Genomic DNA, 27,413 nt, shown 5'->3' on the forward strand with positions numbered 1-27,413 from the left:
ACCTATGGTCGTGCTTCTGCCCACCCGCTTTGCAGTTGGGGCAGACCGGAGACCTGCTCTTCTGCTTACAGGTGGAAAAGGTGTGCCCCTTTTCGGAGCAGTGACCGCAGGCCTCGTCTGATCGGCAGTATTTGGCCATGTGGCCAAACGCCTGACACTTGAAGCACTGCGTCACGGTGATGTAGTCCTGGATCCTACAGGACACCCATCCCACGCAGACACGGCCTTCAGAGTTCGAGATCAGCCGCAGGCGGACCTGTAGACTGACCTCGATGACCCAGTTGGCTGAGTTCTTGCTTTTGGTTCCGGTTTAAAACCGGATCTTTAGGCAGGACTCAGATTCCTTCTTGGTCATCTCACGGTTCTGTTTCCTAATACTGGAATGAACTTCTTCCCTAGTCATCGACCGTGGAACGTCGTACACTATCAGTGTAGGGTTCCGTTTGGTCGGCAGGGTGGCGAAGATACCTGCTTCCTTGAATTTGCTATTCCCCGTGAAAGCAGAGAGATCCTCTTTACGCTCGGACTCGAAGGCTATGCCACCGGAGTGGATGCGTCGTATCGACTTTACGCGGATCTTCGATTTCATGGGTTTCACCAAGGAGAGTACAGCTGACTTGGTAGCTTCGCTGTTTTTCTCCTTGCCCTTCAGCGGGAATATGCGCACGATATTTCGTGGGGGCACCACCGCATCTGAGGAAATATGAGGGCTGGTAATTTTGATCGCCTTGGCATACGAGCCGATGTTCACCGGTGACAATGCCACTTTGGGCCGCTGGACGACCCTCCGCGGCTCTTGTGCCACGCTTTGTGCAGTCGCTTGCGTGCTTATCAGGTCGCTGCGTACTGCGGCGAGCTGGCCTTCCAGAAAGCTGTTCCGAAGAAGCAGCTCCTGTACCAGCGCGTTAAGCGTGACGGCGGTGTTCAAGACGCGGAGACCGGACTCCTTATTGATCCTCGATTCACGTCGAAGGCAAAAGGTCCTTAGGTCCCCGGTAGCGGCCTTGGCCTCGTCTCGTATGAGATCGAGCGCCCGTACGTTGGGCACAGGTATTGCCGTGTTCAATACCTTCCCCTTTCTCCCCTTGCTGGCACACGCGGCGTCCTTATCAGCAGCGGGCGCATCTTTCGGGGGAGTTTGACCTTTTCCGCGCGCGACATCCTTATCAGCAGCGGGCGCGATGTTAGCCTTCTTTTGCTTTTTGGAAACGAGTTACCACTCGCCTCTTTCCAACTGGCTCCCTACCTGCTCCTCTGGCTTTTCAGCAGTGGTGCAGGTCTTGCCTGCAGGAGAATCAGGTTTTTCAACCTTGATCTCCTTTGTTGGAGTTGTCCCTTTTCCACCGTTGGCGTGACAGGGTCCCTCCTTCTTCAGTGGGTTTCCCACCGAAGCTTTTGCAACGTCGGCCGGTCTTACCGATGTTGTGCTGCTGCGAACGGTTTCCTTGTTCGCAACAGGGCTCTTTTTTTGCCCTCCCGTACGCGCCGCGTCCTTATCGGCCGCGGGTGAACGGGTCGTGGGCCTCTTACTCAGCCCGAGAGTGGCCCGAGTGGTGGATGCCTCTCCAGGGGCCTCCGGCGAAGCCATCTTTCCCTTGGGGAGGGTGGCTCGACTAGAAGCCGTCACAGCTTCCGTCGTTCCCCCCTCATTCCTGCGGCTCGTACTTAGAGGATTGCTCCTCGCGGTAGTTCCCCGGGTGAGTGTCGATGTTTTCGACGATTTGGGAGCGCGCATTTTAGTATCCATAGGATAGTGTTACGTGCCGCGGCCTTTAGTGTTCGAGCGGCACGATTTTTAGACGCAATATCGATTAGGGGTATCCCACAGTCGTTAGACTATCAAGTATTGCTGGATTGAGTTTATGATTTAGAAAAAGCAAGGAAGCTCGCCGCAGTCGTAACAGTCGATTCTTTTAGTTAATAATTATTTAGGTACCTTCTCAGAAGGAGAAGGGGTAGATTTTGGGATCGTCGTTGCTCCAGTCCCATACGGGTCTTTTCAATGGAATCAGATAGGTAATTCACTAGTAGAGTTTGAGTATAAATAAAATTTTAATGTTGAATAACGGATGAACTCAAAAGAACATAACATAAATTATGGAAATGATCGATCAATAATTGTATAAAGTTCAGGTACTCATATAATTGATTATAATTTCTGACTAGGGAAATCCCACAGTCGTTTGACTGTCAGAAATTATTAGTTAGATGCATTAAATTTTAACAGTGCCAAATAAGTGGTAAAGAAAAAGATAAGAAAGGGAACTCACCAGACAGTCGCAATAATATAAATGTTAATCTGCTTTTAAATTTGCTTTTTGGAAAACTTTCTGGATCGCTGATAAACCTGAATCAGAAAGAAGGATTAGACGCGAAAACACACACACACACTTGATTTGAATTATAAATTGAAACGGAAATAATGTAAATTAAATTATTAACTGAGTAAGTTAAGCGAATAATTAGTTTTGAAAAGTTTAGGATTTGAATTGTTTCGCAAAGTTGAGTCTTTCACGCGGTTACACAGTAGACCGGAGAACTCTAGCTCTATAAGACTTCGCGGACCCAATGACACGCACCTCACGATTTATCGTCACAGAGTGCCGCAGCTTCACGCTCTCGGCAGCGGCCAGGGTGGGTCCGCGTCGAAAAAGCTTACGCTGCATCTTATCGCTTGACCATGCATGGGCCCCTCCACTTAGCGAGGCGGGGTGTATGTGTGTTTGCTCACATCCATCCGTCATACTCTCTTGATTCAAATATATGATCGAGAAAATTATATTAACTGTATTTGCGGAACATATGTACGCACTATAAACCATGACATCAACACAGTACAATTTCACACAGCTGAAGGCCTTTTCCTCATCATACATAAATTTATATACACAATTTCTGACTAGGGGAATCCCACAGTCGGTTGACTATCAGAAATTGTGATAGGGGTCTAAAAGAACAATTCCTAACTAATTAACAATCCACGAAACGTGCGACAAAACCGTGGGAAGGCGTCGTTCCCTGCATCGGTGACCGGATGTAAAGTATACAATTCCGTCAATCTTCCAAGAAGGAACCCAGTGTGCGCATTCCTGATGTAGCCGTTACTGATTATGTTACAATGTTTAGCGCGACCGTCAGGGGTGCGCTCAACGAGGGCTCTCCCACAATGCTGCAAGGCATTGTTGAACCACACTCCTGCCGCTTACACAGAGCGAATTCGGTACAGCAAGAGAGCCACTGGGTCTTTCGGAGCGCGACTTTCTGGTGAGAACGCCGCTGCGTCAGCACCGCCTTATCCTTATCACGGGACGGCAATATGTCGAGGCGACGATGCTTCGAAGAAGGGGTTCTGATTTTACTAATTTATTATTAACTAACTAGGCGGGAGTATGATCAACGAGGGATTTCCCATAACGCTAGGCGTTGTTGATGCATACCCCGTCTTAAAAAGAGAAATTTTTCGTTCCGAACGTAACAATAGTTTTTGCCTTCATCCCGCTACGCGTCCCAGCCTCCTCGGACCCTTAAAATGGAACCCGGTATCCACCGGGTTAGGACATCGCACAGGATATAGTCTGCCAACCGTGGCTGACAGGGTGCCTCCCAGGAAAAAGATCCCCGGGCCTGCCTCCACGGCCTGTTTCCTCGCCCAGCAGAATCCCCTTACTTAAGCAAAAGTCATCCAAGCCGAATGGCTAAGCCAAGGGCTACTTTTCTTGCCTAGCCGCCCATCTAGCCGAAGCGGAGGCCAAAGGTACGTGTTGGGACCTTCCCTCCCGCAGGCAGGGGGCCCCCTCAGATCCCAGGATCCTCCTTTCCGACGACAAAGGTTACCACGGAAGGGAAACACGTGGGAGTCAGTAATTTAAAGCAGCCAACTGTTCTGCTCTTGCTAAGGTGCCCCGGGGTCGCAGCCCCCGTCCCGGTTGCCCGTGGCCCTTGGGTTTGTTACCGCTTTCTCTTTCGCACCTTGCATTTTTAAATGAAAGAGCTTATGCAAGGTCCCAGCCGCACCGCTCGGAGGTGAGGAAAGCGGATTTGACCACTATGAGCCCGCCTACTTCGCCAAAGCTTGTTGCTGTACCGAAACGCCACATACGTCAGTCCTTGCGTCGGAGTCGGTTTCATCGACCAACACCAACGCCCCGGAGCAGTCCGTCTGCATATTCCAGATATAGGCGAAGCATCAGCTAGGTTGGGGATTTTGACCGAATGATATGCCGAAACATATGACGCGGAATGCCCAAGCAGCCTTGGTTGCGTGCCGGGATCGCTGGGCAAGTTAGATCTACCCCGAAAGACGGAGGCTCGTTTAGCCAGCGTTACACGCCGCGGGGCGGCGTAGACCACGAGGAGGTAGAGCCGCCAGCGCAAGCTCGATCTCGGCAGGATGGCTTTTGCCGATAACGCCCCACCCGCCACAGTGCCTACGCACTGCCAGCATTGGGAGTAGGGACGATACATTGGGGACAGCCTCACTCTTTCTAGCGCCAGTGTTTTTCTTTTGATGCTAGAAAGAGAGGGTGTCCCCAATGTATATCTTTCTCTTTCTACTGCCGTCTACATTTTCGCTCATTGCGTGCTGCTTCCTCTGTGTTTATATGCTCTAAGCTTTGCCGTGATTTATTCAAGCCTCGCTGACGACAAAATAGTAATAGCGGAAATGCAGCAACATCGCGATACGACTCTCGATGCGTATCGGCAACTATGTCTTTCCTACATTTATCGGCTACCTTGGATTTGAACCAACGCTGGTGCTACATGCTCGAATATTCCATCAATGCCTCTGACGGAGAAGCCTTGCAGCCTGATTCTGTCATTTTTCGGGCTGTCCTCAGTACACAATTCATAAATTCATTATTATTTCAACATACGGTGCTTATTAGCGTTCAAACGCACTAGACCACCCTGTACAAATGCCTACTGGAGGCAACTATACCCGCAAAAACTTCTTTCGGGCAAATTCCAGCACAAAAGTTGTAATATACGGTTTGTTCACTACACGCGTATACATACGCGCTTAACTTAGATTGTGTAAGCGTATGCACACATCTCAACGCCCAGTGAGTCGGCAGCCATAAGGCACGTAGGAACAAAACAAAGACGCTTTTCTTATGTAAATCAAACCCAATATATCCATTGAGAACATTAAAAAATTAATCGGATTAACCATTATTGAGATTCGATAATCGAAGGGTTCTTCCAAGAAGTGTCTGGCGTAATATCGGCACGGTCGTCTCACGCTGCGCATGTACTTAGCGCGAGACACTACCGCGTCTCTTGATTAAACACTTTAAGTGGTATAAGATTTAGAAAAATATCCCTTCACATCTATCAAGACATTTGGGAACGATTGTTTGTGCCAGGAAACTTTTTCCCAGTTTGCTCCGCGCTTTGAATATACAGGGTGTCCCACTAAGGAGTGGACAGCGCGATATCTCTTAAAGTATTGTCGATAAAAATATAAAAAAATAGGGAATTGCATGGTTCGAGGGGGCCCATTTATTAGCGCGAACGAATTTTGTTTTCGATTATTATTTTAAAAGATACGATGGTCAAGTTCGGTTTTTCAAATGGAACTATTGTTTTTGAAGACCTGAGTTGATAATGCGTTCCAAGACAAATTCAATAAGCTTTAATGTATACACTTTATTTCCACTGGTTTTTAAGATATTGCGCTTGCAAATTTACTGATTTTCACTGCAAGAAACCCCTCTGGAATGGCAAAAACCGGGGGCGGTCTTACTGGCACTTCCTGTTGAAATGGATACTTACCTGCCAAAGGTCTACGCCAGAAATGGCAGACCCAAAGGCTGGACAATTCTTTTCCGACAGAAATGCTACTTAGGTAGGTACATCTGCGGTATCGAGAAGCGCATCGTTACTTTTATTTCGCACTTGCTTCTACGCTCGGATGGCCGGTTCTTTTGGGAGGGATGCAAGTTGGATTGGTTCTGATACAATCTGCTCCCTATGGTTGAAATTTAGTCTAGCAACTTTCACTCCTCCTAACCTAACCAATCCAACTTGCATCCCTCCCAAAAGAACCGGCCATCCGAGCGTAGAAGCAAGTGCGAAATAAAAGTAACGATGCGCTTCTCGATACCGCAGATGTACCTATCTAAGTAGCATTTCTGACGGAAAAGAATTGTCCAGCCTTTGGGCCTGCCATTTCTGGCGTAGACCTTTGGCAGGTAAGTATCCATTTCAACAGGCAGTGCCACCCGTGGCGTCAGTAAGACCGCCCCCGGTTTTTGCCATTTCAGAGGGGTTTCTTGCAGTGAAAATCAGTAAATTTGCAAGCGCAATATCTTAAAAACCAGTGGAAATAAAGTGTATACATTAAAGCTTATTGAATTTGTCTTGGAACGCACTATCAACTCAGGTCTTCAAAAAAAATAGTTCCATTTGAAAAACCGAACTTGACCATCGTATCTTTTAAAATAATAATCGAAAACAAAATTCGTTCGCGCTAATAAATGGGCCCCCTCGAACCATGCAATTCCCTATTTTTTTTATATTTTTATCGACAATACTTTAAGAGATATCGCGCTGTCCACTCCTTAGTGGGACACCCTGTATGCCGACACTAATGAAAATTTAAACTTCTGTGTTGTCTATTAAATTGTTATAAGAGTACTACCAATGGATAGATAAAGTTTTTTCGATGAAAATGAGTCAAAATATGACCTTATTCTGGTTATTTTTAATCATACATAATGCGAATCGCATCCGAATTCCGGAGGTCAAGGACAATGTTAAGTCACACAGGGGATTAGTGATCTACGAGCCCACAGTGTATGTTATACACCATTAGATAGATCTCGCCAGGACGAATCGATTCCTACCATTTTAAACTTCGAAATCAGATGGTATCACCTCGAAAAATGACCTCAAATTTCAAAATTTTGCGGTTTTGAACAAAAGAAACAGGTAGTAAAATCCCATCCGGCCCGAGGGACCTCGGGTAGGCACCTAAGGGAAAACCGAGGGATGCAAGCGATACTCTAGCAGTTTGGGACGGCAAATGTGCCGCACGACCTTCAGTTCAGGGCCGTGTTGGGCCTGTATTTGCCGCATGGGCCCCGTTCCTAATGCCCGGGACGAAATCACCAATGTATCAGTTGTTTTTCATTTATGTTCATGATAGAATATGTGCAGGTATGAGTTTGGGGATGTGCAGGTTAGCATTCAGACTAATGCGTCGCTTATAATAGTGAGTGGAGTGACATTTTATTGATTGAACGAAAGATAATGATGTGAAGATGATTAACGCAAGAAGAATTTGTATTTGTTTCATATAATGGCTTTAAGGCTCCCATACACGAGCGAGCCGCTTGCCGAGTCTGCAGTTCGTGAGCAGTATTAGTCTGAATGCTAACCTGCACATCCCCAAACTCATACCTGCAAATATTCTATCATGAACATAAATGAAAATCAACTGATACATTGGTGATTTCGTCCCGGGCATTAGGAACGGGGCCCATGCGGCAAATACAGGCCCAACACGGCCCTGAACTGAAGGTCGTGCGGCATATTTGCCGTCCCAAACTGCTAGAGTATCGCTTGCATCCCTCGGTTTTCCCTCAGGTGCCTACCCGAGGTCCCTCGGGCCGGATGGGATTTTACTACCTGTTTCTTTTGTTCAAAACCGCAAAATCTTGAAATTTGAGGTCATTTTTCGAGGTGATCCCATCTGATTTCGAAGTTAATGGTCTGAATCGATTCGTCTTGGCGAGATCTATCCAACGGTGTATAGCATACACTGTGGGCTCGTAGGTCACTAATCCCCTTTGCGACTTAACATTGTCCTTTATGCATCATGTACGATTAAAGGTAATCCGAATGAGGTCGAATTTACATTCATTTTCAACGGACGAAGTATTCCAATCCATTAGTATTACTTTCACAAGTACCTAATAGTGAATACTGAAATTAAGATTATAATTATTAGGCAATTCATCGGAGGTTCAATTGCTGCGCGAGTGATGCATCGCTAAGGTGGCGAAGTACAAAGTGAACTCCGAGCTTGATTTGTTTTGTAAGTAAATATTGGAAGACTCACGGATAGTACTTTAGTTACTTTTCGTAAATTGTTGGTGTGAAAACACTTAAAAACACTGCACAGACAGCAAATCTCCCGACGTGTAAGCACGCTGACCCCAGTCAAAGTGTTAAATATTGGCATGTGCATTAGGGATGTGCGGGTAATCAAATGTGTCGGGTACCCGAGCGGTCGGGTCGGGTCGGGTAAAGTCGGGCGGGCTCGGACGGGGGCCCGGGACAGACGGGCCCACGGGTAGTCCAACTGTGTCGGGTAGCTCGATTATTTCGGGTAATGCGGTGTTTGATAAGTTGATATACGTATTCAGCGTTTTTAAACAACCGAGTACTGGACAAGCATGTACAAAATTCTTTACCTATATGAAACTTCAGAATACGATAATTTTCACGTGAAAAAATAATGCTTCTAACGGATTTGTTCAAAATCCTCCTTAAGAAAAAATTCAACTTATGCATCTTATACAAAATTAATATACAGGTTGTATCAAATGAAGTTCATTTTGAATAAACCCGTTAGAAGCATTATTTTTTTCACGTGAAAATTATCTTATTCTGAAGTTTCATATAGGTAAAGAATTTTGTACATTCTTGTCGAGTACTTGGTTGTTTAAAGAAGCTGAATACGTATATCAACTTATCAAACCGCATTACCCGAAACAATCGAGCTACCCGAAATAATCGAGCTACCCGACACGATCGGGCTACCCGACACGATCGCGCTACCCGAAGTAATCGGGCTACACGACACAGTCGGACTACCCGTAGACCCATCTGTCCCGGGCCCCCGTCCGAGCCCGCCCGACTTTACCCGACCCGACCCGATCCCGAAAAGTCGGGTACCCGCACACCTCTAATGTGCATATACCAGGCCTGCACAGCTAAAGTCCATTTCATATATATTGGCCGGTGAGCTTCGTGAGGGGTATTCTCCCACCACACCACTTGCCTGCCTCGATGCTCCTTTTCTCTACGCTCTCGCTCTCTCTCGGGCTACGCCTACTCGTCGCGCGGTGGGAATTAGTGTCCGTGAGGTACGTACACACGCAGCGAAGCATCCTCACCACTTTAAGTACCTAGGCGGGACACGATTCCGAGCGGTCGTTTCTCGCTTCTATGTTGCCGAAGGCGAGAGCGAGATGGCACGAGAGCGAATCAGAGTTCCTCGCGAATAAATACTGTACAGACATTGTAATGCTGAAGATAACTTACAATGAAAAATGTAACAGTATTTACATGTAATTGCATATACATTTTATTGCATGAAAATTTATTCGAGGAATGAAGATAATTTTTTATTCGATGAGAATTTATTCGACGAATAACAATAATTTTTTATTCGAAGGTGTTATTCGAATAAATGCGTCGAATAAATTTCTAACTTTCGTTAGCGTTGAAACTTGGTGAGTCACCAAGACCCCTAGTCGCCGTCATCGGTCCTTTGTGTACGGCGCTCGCCACTCGGCCGGGCTGGACCTTCGGCGGTACGAATGAACACGCTCGACGAAAGTTATTCGTGGCTTTATTCGAAGGCTTCGAAAAGATAAATGCTGCGGATGAAAAATCTATTCGAATAAAACCTTCGAATAAAAATAATTATCGTTATTTGTCGAATAAATTCTCATCGAATAAAAAAGTTATCTTTATTCGTCGAATAAATTCTCATCCAATAAAAAATTGTTTTCATTTGTCGAATAAATTCTCATCCAACAAAAAAATTATTTTTATTCGTCGAATAAATTCTCATCCAATAAAATTATTTATTCGTTGCTCTTCCAATAAAGATAACTTCGATTATTCGAGCCTCGAATAACGAATAAATATTATTTATGTTTTGTTATTTGAGATTTTTATTTAGAAAAACTTTTGCCCAACTCTGAAGCGTACGATGCAAGTCAACGACGAAGCGGGACAAAGTATCATGCTTTCTCTCTTTCGTAGTTGACGGCAACTACGTGTGATTCTTTTGTCCGCTCTCGCTCGATCTCGGATTCTCTCACTCTCGACCAAAGAATTCCAAGAAATTGTGGGGATAGTCACCGGGCTCCTAACCCGGGATCGGCGGTCTCCAGCTACGACAAGAGCGGTGTTTCCCCCTCCATCAGCGGTAGCTGGAGTCGGCCGGTCCCTGCACACAACTACTACCCTACCACCATACCCTTCCGGGGCCCAGCAACTTCAACTGCCAATTCACAATCGTCATGTGGTGGGGTATGAAATGGACTTTAGGCTGTAGCGGACAAGAGTGCTCTCGATTGCTCGTGAGCAAAGCGAAGATCGACGCCGTGAGCAGTTCCCCCACCCTGTGGCCACTAAGTGCCGTAGTATGCGTATAAACTGTATAGTGGGTTGCTGACGTTCAGCAGCACTTTCGGCCAGCAAAACGTATTGAATCGAAATGGGGCAAAATGCAACGATTCATTGAGACGTCGACAGCTAACTTTCTTTTTGAAAAGTATTATAATTTTTAGAAATCTTACCGTTACAAGAAAACAACAGCATTTTGTCGCATTTATATACATATAATATGGATTAGGGTTTACAATACCGACGTGACTTTACACGTTTTTCGTGAAATGCCGTTCGTAAAGTGTACAACCCATCGTTTCTAAATTAGCCTGTTATAAAAGGAAAAACATTCAACTTATTGCTAAAATCCCCAGTTTCTGAGAGAGAGAGAGTTTGACGTAACTTCGAACGTCTTACTATATATAATTATTACCCCAATGTACTCATTTCTTTAAAAAAATATTGTCAAATAATAATTCTATACGTGGTGTATGTCAATATTTTTTAAACCTGTATCAGTGGTTTTGTAAATATGTTGCGGAAGTTAAAAAAACGTTCAGCAAATAGCAAAACAAATTTCTGTACTCATCCAGTTTCTCGCTACACACCATACATCTGAGTAAAGCTGGTTGCTAGCTTTAATGGGCCTCAGACTCCTCACTCACGAACACTCCCCACCACGGCACTGTTGCTCATGAAGGCATGGTTTAGCGCTTACGACGCTCTTTCCCCACGCTCTCGAAAATTTTTGCCCGGCGGGCATTCAGCCGTTCAGGACTGTCATATACGTTCTTTTGCTTTTATTAGAAATATAATGATATCGTTTACTGTTATTTTAATATATAATTAATTACGCAGCACTTAGGTATGGATGACATTGAAAAACTGGCACCCCCACTACAAGAAATTGAATGGAATATTTCATACAAATCTTGTGCCAATACACTTCCACCAGGTAGCGATGAGGATAACAGTGATGCATCAAGTGACACCGACAGTGATGAAGATTGTGCGTTTTTGTAAGATATTTATTAATTTTTAAATTAATAATTTATAGGTAACATTATACCAATGAAAATGTTCAGTTTCTTCAATATGCCATTATTTTCAAACTATACAGACCAAGATTAAACTGATGTTTTATGATTAAAAAGTAATACTGTAACATAGGGGTAATTCCTTAAGGCATAGCTGTTTGTCACAATGCATGGCAAATATGTTCAACTCTTTTTATGCGGACTCGTTTCCTAGGTGTATCATAAAGACTTATTTTCAATTTTAGTGATATATCTTCTTTGTTTAGCACGATAGTATGGATTAAATATATTTTAAAATTTAAACCATTTTCCTATAGAGACATACGTTCTTACTATACAGGGTGTCCCACTAAGGAGTGGACAGCGCGATATCTCTTAAAGTATTGTCGATAAAAATATAAAAAAAATAGGGAATTGCATGGTTCGAGGGGGCCCATTTATTAGCGCGAACGAATTTTGTTTTCGATTATTATTTTAAAAGATACGATGGTCAAGTTCGGTTTTTCAAATGGAACTATTTTTTTTTGAAGACCTGAGTTGATAGTGCGTTCCAAGACAAATTCAATAAGCTTTAATGTATACACTTTATTTCCACTGGTTTTTAAGATATTGCGCTTGCACATTTACTGATTTTCACTGCAAGAAACCCCTCTGGAATGGCAAAAACCGGGGGCGGTCTTACTGGCGCCACGGGTGGCACTGCCTGTTGAAATGGATACTTACCTGCCAAAGGTCTACGCCAGAAATGGCAGGCCCAAAGGCTGGACAATTCTTTTCCGTCAGAAATGCTACTTAGGTAGGTACATCTGCGGTATCGAGAAGCGCATCGTTACTTTTATTTCTCACTTGCTTCTACGCTCGGATGGCCGGTTCTTTTGGGAGGGATGCAAGTTGGATTGGTTAGGTTAGGAGGAGTGAAAGTTGCTAGACTAAATTTCAACCATAGGGAGCAGATTGTATCAGAACCAATCCAACTTGCATCCCTCCCAAAAGAACCGGCCATCCGAGCGTAGAAGCAAGTGCGAAATAAAAGTAACGATGCGCTTCTCGACACCGCAGATGTACCTACCTAAGTAGCATTTCTGACGGAAAAGAATTGTCCAGCTTTTGGGCCTGCGAACCCTGTCGTAGACCTTTGGCAGGTAGGTATCAGTTTCAACAGGCAATGCCACCCGTAGCGCCAGTAAGACCGACCCCGGTCCTTCCTATTCCAGAGGGTTTTCTTCCAGTGAAAATCAGTAAATGTGCAAGCGCAATATCTTAAAAACCAGTGGAAATAAAGTGTATACATTAAAGCTTATTGAATTTGTCTTGGAACGCACTATCGACTCAGGTCTTCAAAAAAAAATAGTTCCATTTGAAAAACCGAACTTGACCATCGTATCTTTTAAAATAATAATCGAAAACAAAATTCGTTCGCGCTAATAAATGGGCCCCCTCGAACCATGCAATTCCCTATTTTTTTTATATTTTTATCGACAATACTTTAAGAGATATCGCGCTGTCCACTCCTTAGTGGGACACCCTGTATACATGGTGTAACGGAAATAGCTGACCAAACTAAATTTTGGTATCGTATTCTGTTTTTCTTAAGGAAGGAAAAAGGTCATGTAAACATATGTCCGAAAGCTCTTTCTTTCCCAGATATAAACAAGATATAAAATGTGGCGGAGCTCTATTTTAGTTGAACTGCTCGGGAATATCTTAGTAATAATTTATACCAACCAGGCCTGCATTAAGGTGGCCCTTAGCTATAGGGGTCAACATTTTTTTGAATTTCTTTTGTCTTACCCCCCCTAAAATATGAGGCTTCGTGAGAAAATGATATGTACAAAGTTTCAAAGTGATTGGACAACAACGGGGACCCGTGCCGCATTTAAGTTGAAGTTTTGGAATAATAGTAATTTCTTAATGTTTTTGCATTTTTATGAAAAGTTGTTTATCTAACCCGAATACACTACACAGCATCGGATTCTGAGAGGCTTTTCTGAAGAAGAAACCATCCAGGAAATGTATCGGAACTGTTTTTAACTCGGATTGTTCGAGAAAATATCCATCGGCAACGCGTGCAAGGTGTTTTGCCGCCGGGCAGCGACGGTTCGGCTGCTACTTGTCAGCGCCATAGCTACGCACATCCTACTTTTATTAAAAAATATTCACCGATACTTCCAAAATAACCGAACACAATTATGTTCGAAATTGACGAGAAATCACTATTATTGCAAAACTTCAACTCAAATGTGGCACGTGTCTTTGACTGACCCATCACTTTGAAACTTTGCACACATCATTTTTTTTTACCAAGCCTCATACTTTATAGATGTAAGACCAACAAAATCGGAAGTTGAAAAATAAGGACCATCCTAGCCTGCACCTTCCCATAATTTAAATCGATTGAATTTTTATTTGTCTAGACATCTTATCACTTAGCTGACCGGTCACGATTACATATACTTGTGTTGCTGTATCCGAAAGTTGCTGACCAGTCACGAATATACTCGTGTTGCCGTGTCATAACGTTGCTGACCGATCACAAATTATTTCGATCGGAAGCACCGGCTGCACGGAACAGTTTTGGCTCGAAAGCGCCGGCCGCACGGAACAGTTTTGGCTCGGAAGCGCCGGCCGCACGGAATGGTTCTAGCTTGAAAGCGCTTGTCAGCAAGGTGTTAAAATTTTAGTTTATGGTGGAAACACTAAAAACCGGATTATTGCCGCACATGACACAATTCGGAATGGACCAGAAAATTTTAAACGGCTTCGATAGTCTCTGAAACGTCGATGCGAAGCGTGTATTGATGCAGAAGGAAGTCGTTTGCAGCAATTTCTTTAAGTCAGTTTTAAACATTCTTATAATGCGCTGTCATAAACAAAAAGTGTTAATATGTCGGAAAGGAAGAATTTCTGGCCCTATGTTTAAATGACCTTATTCACCCTTAGGAGGAGTACGATACCAAAATTTGGCCACCTATTTCAGGTACACTCTGTATATTGAACTCACAATATCAAATGTTGGAAGAAACAGTTATGAGAGAAAATTACTACAGTAACCGCCACCTGCGTGCGTGCTAAGGTTTATGTATTCTGCGAATGCGGACTACTCTGACTACACGTACACGTGATCCTGTGAAGACCCAATTCTATCTCTCCTAGCCTCTTAGCGAGTCTTCGGATGTTGTCTAACGATGGGAGCACCCGGGCAGAAAATGTTGGAGCGATCTGTACACTGTGTAAAAAATTTTAGTCATGGCTCTTAGGGGTGACTCTCAGTGTCCCCGGAGGACATTTTGTTGTGGCGGATGTTTCGCGGAGGGGGAGCACCTATAGGAGTGGTGGTAATGTGTGCGTATGGCGACGTCAGCGCCAAGCCAAGCCGGAAAATAGATTGTCAACGCTGGTTGGCCGTGGTTGGCTTCGCGTAGGTGTCACTTAGCTTGGCTTGGCGCTGGCGTCGCCACACGCACACATTACCACCACTCTCTGTAGGTGTTCCCCCTCCACGAAACATCCGAGGAAACCGCCGCAACAAAATGTTCTCCGGGGACACTGGTGACTCTACACCTCTATATCGGTGGACATTTGTAAGAAAAGTGTTCACGAAATTGTTTATAACATTGAAAATGTATGTTAATTTTTTTTACATGAACGCATCCTGCGCGTTGGAAAGGAAAAAGTTTGGAAGAAGCCATATGTCGCAAGATTTCGCAGCGATTTGATTTTGTTCGCTTACACGTAGATGCATGGGCCTACCAGTACTTCTTTCAAACTTTTTCACTTCTAGGCCGGGAATATTCGACTGACAAGTGGGAACTCTGTAAAAAAATTAAACATAAGTACTGTGCTCCGTTGAGAAGTTGCAGCGGGACATTTTATGGTTCGAATCGTATATCCCCATAGGCTAGGGCTGACATCCGTCCGGGTCTCCCCGGATTTGTCCTCTTTTTTAGGATGTCCGGGGATGTCCTGGGGTGATCCGGGTTTTCCATGCTGCTTGCTCAGAAAGTCATAAATATTTTAACTTTATTCCATGATTGCGGTTACAGTCTATAATTTTTGCAGAAAATTTTGTCTTGGTATATCGTACCTAATATAAGAAATAGTTAAAAAATATCCAGGTTTCAAGTACAAATGTCCGGGGTTTTAATGTTCTCTGTCCTAGGTTAGTGATTTTACGGTTGGCAGCCCTGCCATAGGCCCACGTTCTTTAACACAATCGTAGAGGTTGGACACACGTGTTGTCGCTATTGGCTGGCGCGACAACTACGACAAATGCAAAATAAGTGAACGGGACACTGGCGGTGCAAGCCAATGCGAGCGAAGAACCCCTCCCGACCCTATGCCATCCCGGGGGACCTCTTCTCGCCGGAGCACAGTAGATCCTTTCATGAATTGCTTGTTTTAGTGATAATATGAACCCCCGAAAAATCACCGTCGATCGGCTGCCGGCTACCCCCTCCCCCCTGTTATCAAATATTAAAAAAAGTGTATTTCGCTAATAACTCAAAAACGGTTAGTTCTACTGAAAAATGTTTTAGACAAAAAAAAACATTACATTCTGCATGGAAAAAGTTGTAAAATATTTTTTCGTAAATGTAACGTATAATAATTTCGTTAAAATTGCCCAGGTAGTTCTTCTTATTCGGCTTTGATAGAATACAGATATCATGCATCTGCCTGCGAACATTTCTATAAGAATATAATCCACTTTAGCTTCCGCCGCTATCCTCACCAATTTTTGGAAACAAAGTCTTGGCGTGAGCTTCCGTCACAACAGAACAACAGCGTTATTTAACTGTTTTAAGCTACCGTATCGAAGTTGTGCCGTTTATAACAATGTATTTTGTAGCCGCATGACAGTCAGTCGCGCGCGACTAGTCCAGAGCATTGTTGAATACACATTCGTTTGAATTCGATAAGTTTCTGAGTGCAGAAAATTATTGTGTTACTATTAAAAATTTCTCCGAAATGTCTCTCCAAGAGGTATGTTTCATTTACAACGAGAGCTTGGCAGAAGGAACAATCGGGACCGCTACAACGGGGATTGAATTCGTTGAAAGAGACCAGCGAAAAGAGAGAAGATGATAAGTGGAATAAGATTCAAGATTACAGTTCGGTTGTGGTTCATAGTGCCTGTCGCAAATTATATATCAGACGTCTTCGATGCCATTCAGTTGAAAATCTGCCTTCTACGTCAAACGTGAGTCCAAAAAAGGGGAAACTACGATCAGACCAAGAAATGGTTCTCTGGGATAAGGAGAAGAAGAAGGAGACAAATTTTCGACGTCGCTGTTGTGGTTGAAATTCTCGCTGAGGAATACCGTAGGAATGAACAAGGATTATTCTGTCCTTATCACTCTATCTTGTATGAGGTCCGAGCCATGTCGCTTGCATATTGTTCTTATATCCTACTGGGGACGAAGCGGGGGCCATCTCCATCTTCGCCTCGTGCTTTGGGTGTTTCGCCACACCCTTTGCTGTCAACTGTTTCACAGCCGATGGTATTAGTATTGGTTGGGCTAGATTAGGGGGGGGGGTACCCGCTTACAGGCGCGTAAAGCATGGTAACGAACCGATGTGAATTTGGGGGTGTTCAAAATGAAACTGCGGTTACAAGTACCGCGCGATGAAGTCAATATCGCTATTGTTGTCAAAGTCATCATTCTGAACATTTCCCTTTAAACATTGTGGCGGTCGGCTTTGATATGCGAGATATGCGCAAAAAACTTTACTTAACGCTAGAATTACCGAGTTTAACACATACTCACATCGGTTCGCTAACATGCTTTACGCACCCGCAAGCCGGCGCGCATCCCGTCCTCACCCCCCCCCCCCCTCCAATCTAACCCCAACCAATACTAATACCGTCGGCTGAAAATCTGTTCGTGATTTCTCAATATCTTTTGTTTCTCGAGAAATCAGAAATCAGATCATACTTCTCGAGAATTCTCGAGAAATTGAAAAAAATATTACAAAATTTATATTTTTGGAATAATGTTAATAATATTTATAAAAAAAACACAAGAAACCTTTAACTAATTGTTCATTTCTGTCTAATTTGCACAAACCTTGTATAAATGAAAAAACAGATATTAAACATAATTGATATATTTATTTATTTAATACAAAATTTGAGCAAAGTGAAACATTACTGTTTTATTTTAAAATGGTTTTTCATCTGTTTCTTTTTTGTGATAAAATCTGTAGCTGTAGAAATTTTTCTTTCGTTTTGAGTGGATGTTGACTTAATCCCATGTAGCATATCCAAAAGTTATGGTAAATTGGGTGTCCTTCCAGTGGACTAAAAAACATGAAATTCCTTTGTTAAAGTCCGGAATTTATCGTCTTCTTGGTTGATACTAATTTCTTGGAGGCTCTCTGCGATTGCTGTCTCTAATTGTTTTCTTAATGGTAATTCTTCATTTTGAAAACTCAGGAAATTCATGGTTACTATTATATTTTCCGAAAAGTCTAGCTACTTAAAAATTGTTTTATTATTATTATTATTATTAATATTTAAACAGGAATCCCCATGTTGTACAAAAAGAAAAGACAAATGCAATTACAGAGTCTGAACACTTACTTAACCAATAATTAATAGCTAGTGAGTAAAAAATAATTATACTTATAGAATAAACTAAGTACCACCATACTGGTTATTACCTAGCCTATATAGTAGCGTCCTAAACGAGTTAAGGGAGCCCAGGAACGGGCCCGCACCACTGAAGAATTGGTTAACAATACCCATCGCTCTATTAACAGGATCGCACGCATAATATCGATAATTCGGCAGCCTCGATACAAAGAGAGGCCTTGACCGCAAGTTCCTAACCGGAGCATTAAACATAACTAAGGCCAGCAAGTCAAGACAGCTTATAAGGCCATTGATAATCTTGTAAAGAAAAATCATGTCCGCAATATGCCTACGATCCTCAAGAATGACTAACTTAAGGGATGCCAGTACTGGACGATAATCGTGGTCAGTTCTATCCATAGGATTACCCAGGGTACGTGCTGCAAACCTCAAAAATCTATGCTCCACCCTTTCAATTAATTTTATAAATTTAGCATGCCTAGGACTCCAGATGATCGAGGCATATTCGACTTGAGGCCTAACAAGGGCAACATACAACAGCTTTAGGTTCTTAATGTTCCTGAAATGTCTGGCAAACCTGGAGATAAAGCCTACGGTTCTCATGGCCATATTTGTACAGCGCGCATCATGAGGCCTGAAGTCAAAGCAGGGTGTTTTGCAGACTCCAAGATCGATTACCTCAAATACTTCCCTAAGCTCAACATTATTTAGGTAATATGGGTGTTTTACACAAGACCTTGTACGAGAGGCAGTAAGCACAACACACTTCGCCGCGTGCAGCTACATCCTTTTTGCTGTACACCATTGCTCTAATCTTACTAAATCACCTTGCTTACTGATAGCATCATCAACTCCCTGGATTCAAGTCATCCGCATACTGGAGGAAGTTAGTGTTTGAGAGAATTTCGGCATTATCATTGATAAATACGTTGAACAACAAGGGACCAAGATGCGACCCCTGAGGAATACTCGAGGTAACACTGATCGGAGAGGAAAGACAGTTTGATACTTTAACAATCTGTTCGCGCCCCGTAAGATAGCTTTCGACCCAGATTAAAAGGGACCTGCCAAACCCCCAAAAAGAAAGTTTATGAAGCAACACAGAGTGATCAACGGTATCAAAGGCCTTCCGGAAGTCCGTATAGATCGTTGTTTTGTCAAGAATATGCTCCCACTTGCTTGCGGAGCGGTATCGGACCGCAAACGCGAATTTATAGCCAGTGTGGATGTTGTGAAGGATAACGATGGTACTTCCGAATAGAATGCAACTATTTGAATATATTGAGTTTTTAAACGGACTTTTATTCATTATCAGCAACAGTGTCGGCCGTTATTGAATTACGGATTTTTATCACAATAACGAACTACGATCACTTTTCGTTCGTTCTCTGTTGCATTACCTTTTCGTTTGTACGTTATTAAAAAAAGAAGAAATTTACCTGTTCCTTATCCTCTCACTACAAATAATTATTATTCTCGATTATTCTAAAAGAAACCTATGTATTCGTCTTTTTACGTTACACATGATTTTCATCCATTTATCCTTTATTTGTTATTCACTTTAAATGGCAAACAAACCATGGTGAAAGGTTCGATTTTTTTGTTACGTCTTTTTCATTTGCCATTCACTGGCCGGGATACTTGTATACTAGCGAATAAATAGTCGTACTCCACCTTACTCTAGCGTACAGTCATTCGATCGGCGGTCCCGGATCACCGTCCTGAGCTGACGATACGGTTCCTCTACCGTCCCACCGGTAACCCAGCGAGTAAAGGTTACAATCTTCCTAAAATTTTTCAGATATTCTTTTTATACTAATGGGAATCAGGGCATGAGTAAAGTATAAAAATACGATATTTTAATTTTAACCATATAATATGAAACACCCTAGGGTATATCGCAGGTCAACCCGCCTTTCGATTCACCGGATCCGCCCGTACACGCGGCGGATAATTCGGGTCAGCGTTGATTTCTAACCGCCCGAGACTCCCGAAAGACGGAGACGGCAGAAACGCCCCGAAGCATTCACTAGTCATGACGTTACCATGCGTATCCGACTCGATCTTGCCCACACTGTTACTCGCTCTTACTCGTGACTGGTGACTGTCCGGACGCCTCGGGCGGATAGAAATCACCGATGACCCGACTCAACCGCCGCGGGTATGGGCGGGTCGGATAGAAATCAACGATGACTCGACTCATCCACCGCGGGTATGGGCGGGTCGGATAAGCGCGTGGCGGCTTCGGGCGGGTATTGGGCGGGTTAGCCGTGGGTAGCGCGAGTTAGTCAAAGTTCGGGTCCGGACGGTTCGGACGCATCGAGATACAGTTGGGTGATACATATGTTTATCGTCGTAACATGCCGTGATATTGTCACGTCCTGGGTGGCGGAGGTTAGGACTATGACAATGTGGGATCGTAAGGGAATGATAGGCGCGAAGGCGAGCTTCGTAGCACTGAGGGTGAGTAGGATTTTAGGCGCGAAGGCGAGCTTCGTAGCACTGAGCGACCAGGGAAGGTTTAGACACTTTTCGCGTACCAGGGTGACACCCGTTACAGCACAGGCGCGAGTATTTAACGTCTCGGTAATTGCCAGCCCATAATAATTCTTTGAAATACGTCTAGACATATGGTCGTACAAGACCCATGCGAAAGTACGTCTTGTAAAAACTGTAAGAACTCTCACGTTCGCGAACCGAAATCAGCTGTTGCAATAGCCTGTTTTGATTTGGAGTCTTCGTAACCGTAAGGATAGAAACAATAATTTGAAGCGGGATTTAAAATTAAACTGTTTATTCAATTTGGAGCATGAAAATATGCCATGCATTGTTAATGCGATAGCAGTTGGGTTTTATAATAATGCGGTGGACGATACGCATTAGCACATAACGTTTCTATAAATGGTAAGTAATAGCAATATATGTATGAACACGAAACACATGAATATTAGCAATATGAATACATATATATATATATATATATATGCAAATGATAATAGTGTAAAGCAATAAGCGTTAGTAAACAATATAATAATATGGAAAAATAAGCGTTAGCAATACAAAATGATATATACATGGGAATGATATGCCGTTGGACAATAATTTGTAATAGTAATTGCTTACAGTGGTTGCCATAGATAATCCGTAGAACACTGATTTTAAATAATAGATATGTACTGTAAGGTTTTAATCTTAAATAGCGAACTGTTCCGCGGTGTTGTTTCCGTAGAAGAGAGTTACGACCTCTGGGGCCCTTGTATTTATATGGTTCGCCGGAATGTCAAGTATGAGGGGTATGCACTGTATGCACTATGACTCATGTGCGAAATATGCATCTATGATTAGAACGTGTTGATGACTCATGTACGAAATATGCGTCGCAATACGATTTCCGGAGTGTTTATTTGGGGCTTTTGAAAAGGGGATACTCAACTCATTGGATGCGTTTTGGGTGGTTTGATTGGAAAGGGGTTTTGGTGGCTTTGATTTGGAGGGTCGTAGATAAGGGTGAGACGTGCTCTCGAGTTTAGAGGGTTTTTTGGGGCGAGGGACTTGTTTAAATTTAAATATGAAGGAGGAATTCGTGTCTCGTAGGGCGAAGAGGGGAAGGGAATTTCGTCGTTGACCATCTCAAGATGGGGACCGCTAAGGTACATCGCCTGGATGGTCAGTGGTTGTGGAAAGGGGTAAGATTTGAAATTTAAGGATTTCGGTACAGTTGTAGAGTGATTTATAGGAGAGATTTTAGTTAATACCGCGCAAAAAATAGTGGGACGTCACAATATCCACTGTCTCTGTAATGGTTCTTTGAATGACCGGCATTTGTAAATTATTTAATTTAATTACTGGGAAATATTAGAAATAATTATAAATTCATAATATTCTAAAACATTTAAGTATTTAAGTATTTCTGAAAACACAAAATTAACATCTTTTTCTGTTATGATAAATTAGACATTTTTTACACATACATTGTGAAACCGTGAAAACAATTTGTACGAATATGAGTATAGTACATTTTTAGAATAGCGCATATTAGGAAATAGTAAAATCAATTTCTTGCTGTGCAAAGATGTATACATTTAAGAATTGGGTGATTTCGAAATATTATTAATTTGTAATTATTATACATTTTTCAGAATGCGAAACCTATTGCGGATTGATTCCTCCGATAGCATAGAGTTTGAAAAGGATACAAACTGCCTAGCTTCTGTATCTAGTGATAAACAGAATAAAAATGAAGAAATAGACGAATCAAAAGAAACACTAAGACAAATACAATACATGTATATTCAAATGGAATTCTGTGAAAAAAGCACCCTGCGGACAGCAATTGATGGAGGCCTTTACGAAGATAGAGAAAGAGTGTGGAGGTTATTCCGAGAAATTGTTGAGGGTCTAGCACATATTCATCAACAGGGAATGATACACAGGGACCTGAAGCCAGTGAATATATTTTTAGATAGTAATGATCATGTAAAAATTGGAGATTTCGGTCTGGCTACTACAAATATACTTCCATCGTTTGTACAAAATATGGAGATTGATAAAGACACGCACATTTTAGAAAAAGGTAAGATACAAATAAATACATACCAAGAAATATTAAATTCAATGCGTGGTAGGATGGTCCTTAGCTACGGGCAGAGTTGGGCAAAATGTAATCTAATTACAAATTACAAATTACAATATAACTGTAATTGTGTAATTGATTACACATTATTTTCTGTAATTGTTAATTTAGGTACTTGACCATTCAGTTTTGTCAACTAAATAATCGTTCATTTGTACGATTACAGAAAATAATGTGTAATCAATTACACAATTATAGTTTAATCGTAATTTGTGATTTGTCATTAGATTACATTTTGCCCAACTCTGGCTACAGGGGTCAATTTTTTTTTAGTTTTATTTTTGTCCCCCCCCCCCCCCAAATTGTTAAACGTGGTGAGAAAATGATATGTGAAAAATGATTGGACACCGGGAACCGGTGCCGCATTTGTGTTAAAGTTTTGAAATTTTAGTGATTTCTCGTCAATTTCCAATATAATTGTGTTTGGCTATTTTGATAGTATCACTGGATATTATTTAACAAAAGTAGCATTATTTCCGAAGTGTATAATGGTATCATTTGTGTGTGACTTCAAATAATATACACAAAATCTTTGAATTTTACCATTAAAATTAGCGTATAATGCCGCGTCTGAGTAATTGGGCGCAAATGCGTAAGTAGAGATTATAATATTTTCTACATACAAAAATATGATTATTTGTTATTTGTTCAAAATCATATAAGTACTATACTATTAATAAAAAAATATAAGTATTTAATTATGAATAAAATATTATTTAAACGTTATATACAATGTAGAGCTGGCGAAAGATACAAAATAAAATAATATGTATTTATTAATACTTATCTTGTATTAAAGTAGATTTGGTAGCATTTGGATAATATTGTCTGTACTCTTGTAGTATCTGTCAAATGAATTGCTTACTTTCTTTGTTTTTTCGCTGTGCAGTATCGTTTAATTCCCATAAAAAAAACTTTAAAAAAGTAAAAAAATTACGCCAAGTACATGAAAAAGTCGAGGACGGAAAAGAGTATTATCAAATAAATCACAAGAAAGTAGAAGATAATAATAATTACAATATAAAAAAGATGTAAAATCAAAATAAGCTGCACGTATATAAAGGTGCCCAGCAGTGTGCAAAGGCGACACTGTGTAACACAATGTAAGATTCGGTTAAATACTTGGCGTGGCATCATCTGTCTCATACCGTTCCTCGCTCGCTTTCAGTCCTTCTGACACCGCGCCGCCGCGCCTTCGCAGGATAGGAGTGAGTGAGAAGTGGTGGGTATAGCGAAAAGCTCTGTAGGTAGAGTAGGAATCAAAAAGTGGTTTCCCCTCCTCCCACACTCTCGGTTTCTTGGTGGGGGAAGCTTTTCAATTTTCGTCTCACCCGAGAAAACTTACGTTTCCACGGCTAAAGATGTTTCACTTCAATGATAAAAATATGCTTAATTTTGTAGTTTTAAGCATTTTTATATTTCATAAAACACGGGCCGAAACTCCAAATTCCTTCGATGTTTGCCAGTGCATAGCCACGCTACCGCGGCAGCACGGACGGCAGAGTCGCGCTCTGATTGGTCAGGGGTCTTTGTTAATATCTCGTTAACAAAGCCGCAGAGAACATTCTTGCTAAGGAAAAAGTGTTTCAAATCACTCCACGGGTCACCCCTTTCAAGGACACCCAACATTTTTGGGACACCCTGTATATTTCCTCTTCTACGTTACACTGTACGTACGCGGTATTTACTTGGTGGACATGCATTTCTTTTCCAATACAACTGGCGAGAAAAGCTCGAATAATCTCATATCTAGCATTGGGTGCATATATTGTACTTCGTCATTTTCAAGTCCTTTTCGTTGCTCGTTTCCTCGAATCACTAGCCTTGCTTTGTATATATCCAGTGTTCCATCTTTTTTTTAATTTTAAGACCTAGTTGTTGGATAAAATCCTTTTATTTTCAGGTCTGTGCACTAATTTATTTCTTCATTGCAGCCAGTTATAAATTCACTTGAGTTCAGTTCGTTGCTTCTTCCACATTCCATGGTTTCAAGTATTCTGAAACATGGAAAACATTTACTTCGTTGAAAATCTGTCTTGGTCTTCTGGACTTTAAGATTCTGGGACGACTACCTTCTCTCCTGGGTGTTTTGCTTATCGAAGGTATCCCTTTCTCTTCGCTTATTACATGTTCATGCGAGCTTTCCCCATCTTGCTGTGTATTGGTGTTACGTGAGGGCGTTAATTTTTAAGCGACCGAGCGGTTGAGTCTAATTTTCTCACGCAACGCTTAACGAATTTAAAAAAAAAAGGATTGTTATAATTTTGACATAATTGTAGTTATTACGCGAAGATCAGGATTGCTTTGGGTACGGCTTTTGTCTACAACCTGCACAGGTTGCCCAATCAGGATGTGGTATTTTTGGTGAGACTGGTTCGAAACAAAATGAGATGAATTTACATAAAATTTACCATGTATTACAAAATAAGCAAATGGAAACAAAAGGTGGTACAAAAATGGGGATTACATGGATTTACGCAAAGTCGTAGCTGACTAAGAATGTAAGCTTTCCAATTGCGGGGGTTGGAAATTGACAATAGTTGGTTTTGTTTCGAAGGTTACATACTTTTCATGGTAAAGTGAACGATAATTGATCGAGGGTAAACCCGTAACACACACTAGGTGGTTGGATCATTTGTCACGTACGTTTCTGATTTTATACATGGGAGGCGATAATTTGGAAAAGGTAATGTGGTCGGCGATTACATAAAATAGAATCTCTCCTTCTCCCTCTCCCTCTCCCCCTCCCTCTCCATCTCCCTCTCTCTCCCCCCTCTCTCTCTTTCTCTCTCTCTCTCTCTCTCTCTCTCTCTCTCTCTTTCTCTCTCTCTCTCTCTCTCTCTGACCTGGAGACCTGCGGTACACAGTGTTGAAGCGCAGGATACGCCGCACAGTACACTTATGTTAGAGTTATAAAAGGTATAAAAGGGTAGATTTAAACAGTAAAGCGCAAACCATAAGAATTAACGATAAATGGCTAAAACAAAGATTTACACGGTAGAATGTGTATGAGTCTCTACGGGGACTGAGTCTTTCCACGTTCACTTTGAAGCTATGGAACTCCATTTCAAAGACTATTTTAATCGAATAGCAATGTGTCCCTGGGGCGAATCGACCGCGCACCACGCGACTTGCTAGCCAACTGTAACGAACGAACGCAAGGGCCCAAGCACTTGGGACTTTGGAACAAAGAGCTTCAAATTGCTGAGCACGCATTTCGTGCACGCGGCCCACCACGTCGTCGCCTCGGACCATTCCCAGCCTCTTGGTGCTTAAGTTTTCGAACCGTGTCGCATCCGGCGTTCTCAGAACGTCGCACGACGTTGGAAGATTGTTGTCGACAAACTTGCATGGGAAATATACCGTGGCGTGACAGGCTTCAGACTGGATTAAATTATTACAAATAGAGAGCTTCGGTTCACAGATCATTGGCAATTGATTGAGGGAAACGCCCATAACACGAAATGGTTGGATCAGATGTCAATGATGGCATAAAAGAAATTTAAGGAAAAATGATCGGCACGTAACATTGGATCTCAATATATTTAATGGAACCTCAAAGTGCTTCTGCTCATTTATGGATAATTTTATGGCTTCATAAAAACGTGCGTCTCTTCTCTTGTTTATTGATTTTGTTTCTCGGTCCCATCATCTGTAGGGTCATTTGGGGGGAGATGCACCACTTTTTTCGATTGCTTATAAAGTCTTAAATAAATACAACTGAAAGTATAGGTAAATGTAGTTTGATTATTTATTTTGTTGCGTTTATCAAGATTGTGGATAACCACGGCAGTAGGTAGATTCAATAAGAGTGCAACCGATATTGTAGAAAAAAATGTGTTTGTTTGATTGTAAGTACCATACGATCGTACTTACGAGACTACTCTTGTGATACGCGGAACAGGAACTGCGGTAACAAAGGAAGGACTTTACAATACAGTCTCGTCATACAGTGTCATGTGATGTCGCAAGACAAACCTTGCGCCAAATTCAAATGTTATAACACTCCCCCTCAACGATTATCTTCCATCAGTCGACATATCTTTGGATCCCCGTCAGTTGACAGGCCTCTCGATGTTTTCTTAACATCACAGCCCCCAATGGTTTTTGTCATCATGTCAGCGATCATCTCGTCAGATGTACAGTATTTTACATCAATTCACCCCTTGTTTGAATAGATCTGTTACATAATGATATTTGGCGTTAATATGTTTAGTCTTAGCTCGTATCTCTCCCGTCTTTACCAACGTTATTGTATTTTAATTATCTTCATAAATTACGACAGGTCCAGTTCCCATTCCATGGAAATCCGCTAGCAGCCCCATTATCCGTAACGATTCTCTGCCCGCCACTGCCATGGATATGTACTCCGCTTCGCAGCTTGACCATGCTGTAACGGATATGGCGTAACCGATTGCTTTCTGCAGGCCCAGGCTGTCCCGGCTCCATTATACTGAAACAAAAAAACCACTGTGCGATTTACTATCCCTTATGTCCTTAGCCCAATCTGCACCTGCATAAACCTCGAGGCTTATATTGCTGCCCCCCCCCCCCCCCCATCTTCAATTTGAACTCTTTGGTACCTTTCAGGTATCTAACAACTCTTTTGGCTTCATTCCAATCGGCCTGGGTCGGTTGCTTAATTCTTTGGCTGAACATTGACACGCTGGCTGTTATATTGGGTCGCGTATGTCCTACTATAGCTGTGATTGTAACGCCGGGTCGTTGGCTGGGTTAAAACAACGGCATTACGAGCTTCGTAGCACTGAGCGACCAGGGAAGGTTTAGACACTTTTCGCGC

At 42.4% G+C, this 27,413-nt stretch overlaps 3 protein-coding genes across 6 annotated transcripts in view; 1 reads left to right on the forward strand and 2 right to left on the reverse strand.

Moving 5' to 3' along the window:
• Gcn2 (eukaryotic translation initiation factor 2 alpha kinase Gcn2) overlaps positions 1–27,413 on the forward strand; it is a 387,266-nt gene that overhangs the window by 223,652 nt on the left and 136,201 nt on the right. For all 4 annotated transcript variants that reach the window (XM_076808485.1, XM_076808487.1, XM_076808484.1 and 1 more), the window contains 2 exons: positions 11,209–11,369; positions 22,119–22,552. In XM_076808485.1, the coding sequence (XP_076664600.1) occupies positions 11,209–11,369; positions 22,119–22,552 (595 nt within the window). The remainder of the gene's footprint in view (positions 1–11,208; positions 11,370–22,118; positions 22,553–27,413) is intronic.
• Positions 1–27,413, reverse strand: part of LOC143367013 (uncharacterized) — a 236,059-nt gene that overhangs the window by 134,655 nt on the left and 73,991 nt on the right. The gene's annotated exons all lie outside the window — the stretch shown is intronic.
• Positions 10,998–27,413, reverse strand: part of LOC143367031 (uncharacterized) — a 426,392-nt gene continuing 409,976 nt past the window's right edge. Inside the window, exon 2 of the mRNA XM_076808641.1 lies at positions 10,998–11,141. The gene's annotated coding sequence lies outside the window, so the exon portion shown is untranslated. The remainder of the gene's footprint in view (positions 11,142–27,413) is intronic.

Source organism: Andrena cerasifolii, chromosome 3 (assembly GCF_050908995.1).
Source record: "Andrena cerasifolii isolate SP2316 chromosome 3, iyAndCera1_principal, whole genome shotgun sequence".
NCBI lineage: Eukaryota > Metazoa > Arthropoda > Insecta > Hymenoptera > Andrenidae > Andrena > Andrena cerasifolii.